The sequence below is a fragment of the Crocodylus porosus genome, unplaced genomic scaffold (genome assembly GCF_001723895.1).
Source record: "Crocodylus porosus isolate Cpor-Errol unplaced genomic scaffold, CroPor_comp1, whole genome shotgun sequence".
Classification (NCBI taxonomy): domain Eukaryota; kingdom Metazoa; phylum Chordata; order Crocodylia; family Crocodylidae; genus Crocodylus; species Crocodylus porosus.
Window position 1 is genome coordinate 2,553,944 of NW_017728935.1, and position 3,249 is coordinate 2,557,192.

A 3,249-nucleotide genomic window follows, 5' to 3' on the forward strand; every position below is an offset into this window, starting at 1 on the left:
TTATGGTTTGGATGGGGATGACGAGGACTAAATGACCTCTGGACCTCCCTTCCAGCCCTACTTCTCCATGACTATATATGATTCCTGTAGTCCCCTGATATAATGAGCCCCAAAGTAAATAATGGGGAAAAGGAAAGAAAGAGTAAGTTTAGGAAAGGACCAGGCTGCTATATTCTTTCTCCTCTTCTAAAATAGGCGTGTGGAGCTCCAGGCAACACTCTTTGTCCTGCATTACATAATAGTCTCACCCCTAGCATTACAGGGCAAACCCCATGCTGTTCCATACCCTTTGGTGGTTATGAAGGTTTCCTTACATAATAGTATGTCCCATAAATACCCAGTGAAAGGATTAAATATTCTTTTGGGGCAACGAGGGAAATAGCCAATGCTTCCCTTTCAATCAGAGCCCACTTATCCAGCAAGCTTGATTCAAGCTGATAGAAAATAAAGATAGTATTCAGAGCAGAAGACGGCTGGCGGCACGAGGTCCCTACTTTGGCTTAGTGTCCACCTGAAGTTACAGATTAACTTTATGTTTAACGTATAGGATGGAGACGTGCACTGCTGTCACGTGTGCAGCGGAGGAGGAGCAGGACTTGCCCTATAAAAGCAAGGCAAGCGATGCACAGCACCAGTACACAGGCACCAAAATGGGCAAACTTCTGCTGCTGACTGGTAAGTACAAGGAGCAGCAGATCCTCATTTTCTTCTCCCCCTGGGTCTTTAAAGAAGTAGAATATTTCCTGACATGATGCAGCTGCCTTTTCCTGCCTTTTCTGTCCCTCTATCATCCAATATTATCTCCTCTACCTAGTTCATATTTCCCTAGGTATCATCACCCTTCATCTCCCTAGATATTTTCATCTCTCAAACAACTCACCTTACCTATATAAGTACTCATCACACTACTATTCAAGGTCATACGTTGTTTTTCGACAAGGGATGGGAGGGATTTGAAGAGGAGGTAGCACCCTATGAATAAAAATGTTACTCTTAATTTTTAATCTTTTTATTAAAGAAAATCCTTGCATAACTCATGGCAACTCTGGGTTATTGTGGACCTAAGAGGTAATAACTGCATCATAGTGCAGGTTATGCGGCACAAACAAAACGAGAGACATATCTAATAAGATCCAGAGCAGCATCAGTTTTAGTTATGGATACGTCCCATATTAGGAAAGGATTGGTCCACATCAGAGTTTATGGACCCACTTTTGCCCTTGCTGACCAAACGGCTAGTGCCACCAACAGAGACGAGATGTCTTAAATTCAGACTCCCCTAACCAGCTGGTCTTGATGGCTGAGCAACGATGACGGAGCTTCTCTTTCCCTTTGACAGGTCTGGCCGTTCTGCTGCAGCTGCAGCTGGGTAAGTCCAGATGTCTTTTTAATAGTACTTTCAAGTTTGAATCACAGGAGCTTAAATCACGCAGCCCAGCCTGCTTCCTTGTCTTGTTTAATAATCAAGGCCCGATGCTGTGATCTTCTCCTTCCAAATTCTAGCCTCATCCACCAACATTGTCTGTTACTTCACCAACTGGTGCCAGTACCGGCCTGGAATTGCACGTTACATGCCAGAAGATGTTGACCCATGCCTGTGTACTCACATTATCTATGCCTTCGCCGGCATGCAAAACAACCAGATCCAGACCATTGAATGGAATGATGTGGCCTTGTACGCTGGTGTCAATGGACTCAAGAGCTAGTAAGTCTCATTTTGCTTGATGAGTTTCTCAGTTGACAATGGTGATGATCATCGGTTGAAGCTACGGGCTGGGTTATCCCACACAGCTTTGCAGATGGGCTTAACCTGCTACATAAGCCATGCAAAGATAACCTTAAGCTCATCCAGAGATTAGGCCAGGAAGAGGAAGGTAACTACAACTTAGAAATCTGCTCTCGGCTATCCCTGTGCAAGTCCACTGGCTTTAGTGAGGTTCTGTGGGAGCAACTAGGAACAAAAATGATCCCACTGTGTCCAAATGACTCTGAGTAACAACTATGATGAGCTTGCTCACTCTTATTCTTTTAATGACATTTCAAAATCACTTGTCCGCAGCAATCCAGACCTGAAAACCCTGCTGTCTGTTGGAGGCTGGAATTTCGGTACCCAAAAGTAAGACCCCTATAGATGGTTTGAAGTTATTCTTTCTCTATCCTTTTTTGTCTCGCCCTTTCCCACCGACTCCTACTTCCTGGCCTGCCCCAAAACATGTAGCAGCGTTGTCTAGGGAGCAGGGCACAAGAACGAGACGCCTCGCTGTGCCGGTCACAGCCAAATGGCAAAGTGGTTCTGTGCACTCATTCCTTGTTAACTGATCTGAAGCCCCTAACCACTTAATATGCTTCACTAATGGGTTTTCAGAAAAATTTGAATTTGGGACTTTCATTACTGACCTCTGCCGCTGGAGTTATAGGACCTTTTTTAGCTGGATACACTGAAGAGCTTGGTTTCCTCCGTATGGACCAGTTATTGGAGCTCATAACACATTTAGAAACACGCTGCATCACCCTTTGTGGCCTATTCACAGGTCCACTAGTCACCATTTATCCCCATTTTGATCATTTATAGGTTTTCCACCATGGTTTCCACTGCTCAGAACCGGCAGACCTTCATCCAGTCTGCCATCACTTTCCTTCGCAAGTACGGCTTTGATGGTCTCGACATTGACTGGGAATATCCTGGTAACAGAGGCAGCCCTGCTGATACTCAGCAGCTCTTCACTGTCTTGCTGAAGGTCAGCCTTTCTTATATGTCAAGCTTTCATCCCCGTGACCATGGCATCGTAGCTAGCAAGCGATATAGTTGGTCGTAAGATCTATGACACTAAAGTACATAGATACACATGGAGTTTGTTATGTAGCCTTTCTGCAAGGATACTGCCCTCTTACAGGAAAAGAGCATTGTTATAGTGCCAGGAATGTATTTTGCAGTATGAAGAAGGATAGTGCTCACTTTATATCATTCAAAGCTGACTTGCTCCTGCCGTTAAAAATGTATTTCTCATACTTAATAATGCATGAAATACTGAATCCTAAAAAACAGGTTTACGGCAACGCTGTTTATTTTAAAACAAAAAACTTCCAATCTATTAAAATCTTTCTACTTTATTTTTCCTTCATGGGTCCTTTAGTATTAGACATGGGCCCATGCTAGAGAGCGTTGGTCCTTTCGAGTCACTCAGAGAGCAGGTCAGGTATTCGAACTGTGGTAATCAGTGCCTCAGGTAATATTTTGGAAAGCAGAAC

General features: G+C 44.0%; 1 protein-coding gene across 1 annotated transcript in view; it reads left to right on the plus strand.

The window, feature by feature from the left end:
• The first annotated feature begins 1,339 nt into the window (after window positions 1–1,339).
• Window positions 1,340–3,249, plus strand: part of LOC109317675 (acidic mammalian chitinase-like) — a 6,463-nt gene continuing 4,553 nt past the window's right edge. The window contains exons 1-4 of the mRNA XM_019546486.1: window positions 1,340–1,369; window positions 1,504–1,705; window positions 2,060–2,116; window positions 2,573–2,812. Coding sequence (XP_019402031.1) covers window positions 1,572–1,705; window positions 2,060–2,116; window positions 2,573–2,812 — 431 coding nt within the window. The 5' untranslated portion in view covers window positions 1,340–1,369; window positions 1,504–1,571. The remainder of the gene's footprint in view (window positions 1,370–1,503; window positions 1,706–2,059; window positions 2,117–2,572; window positions 2,813–3,249) is intronic.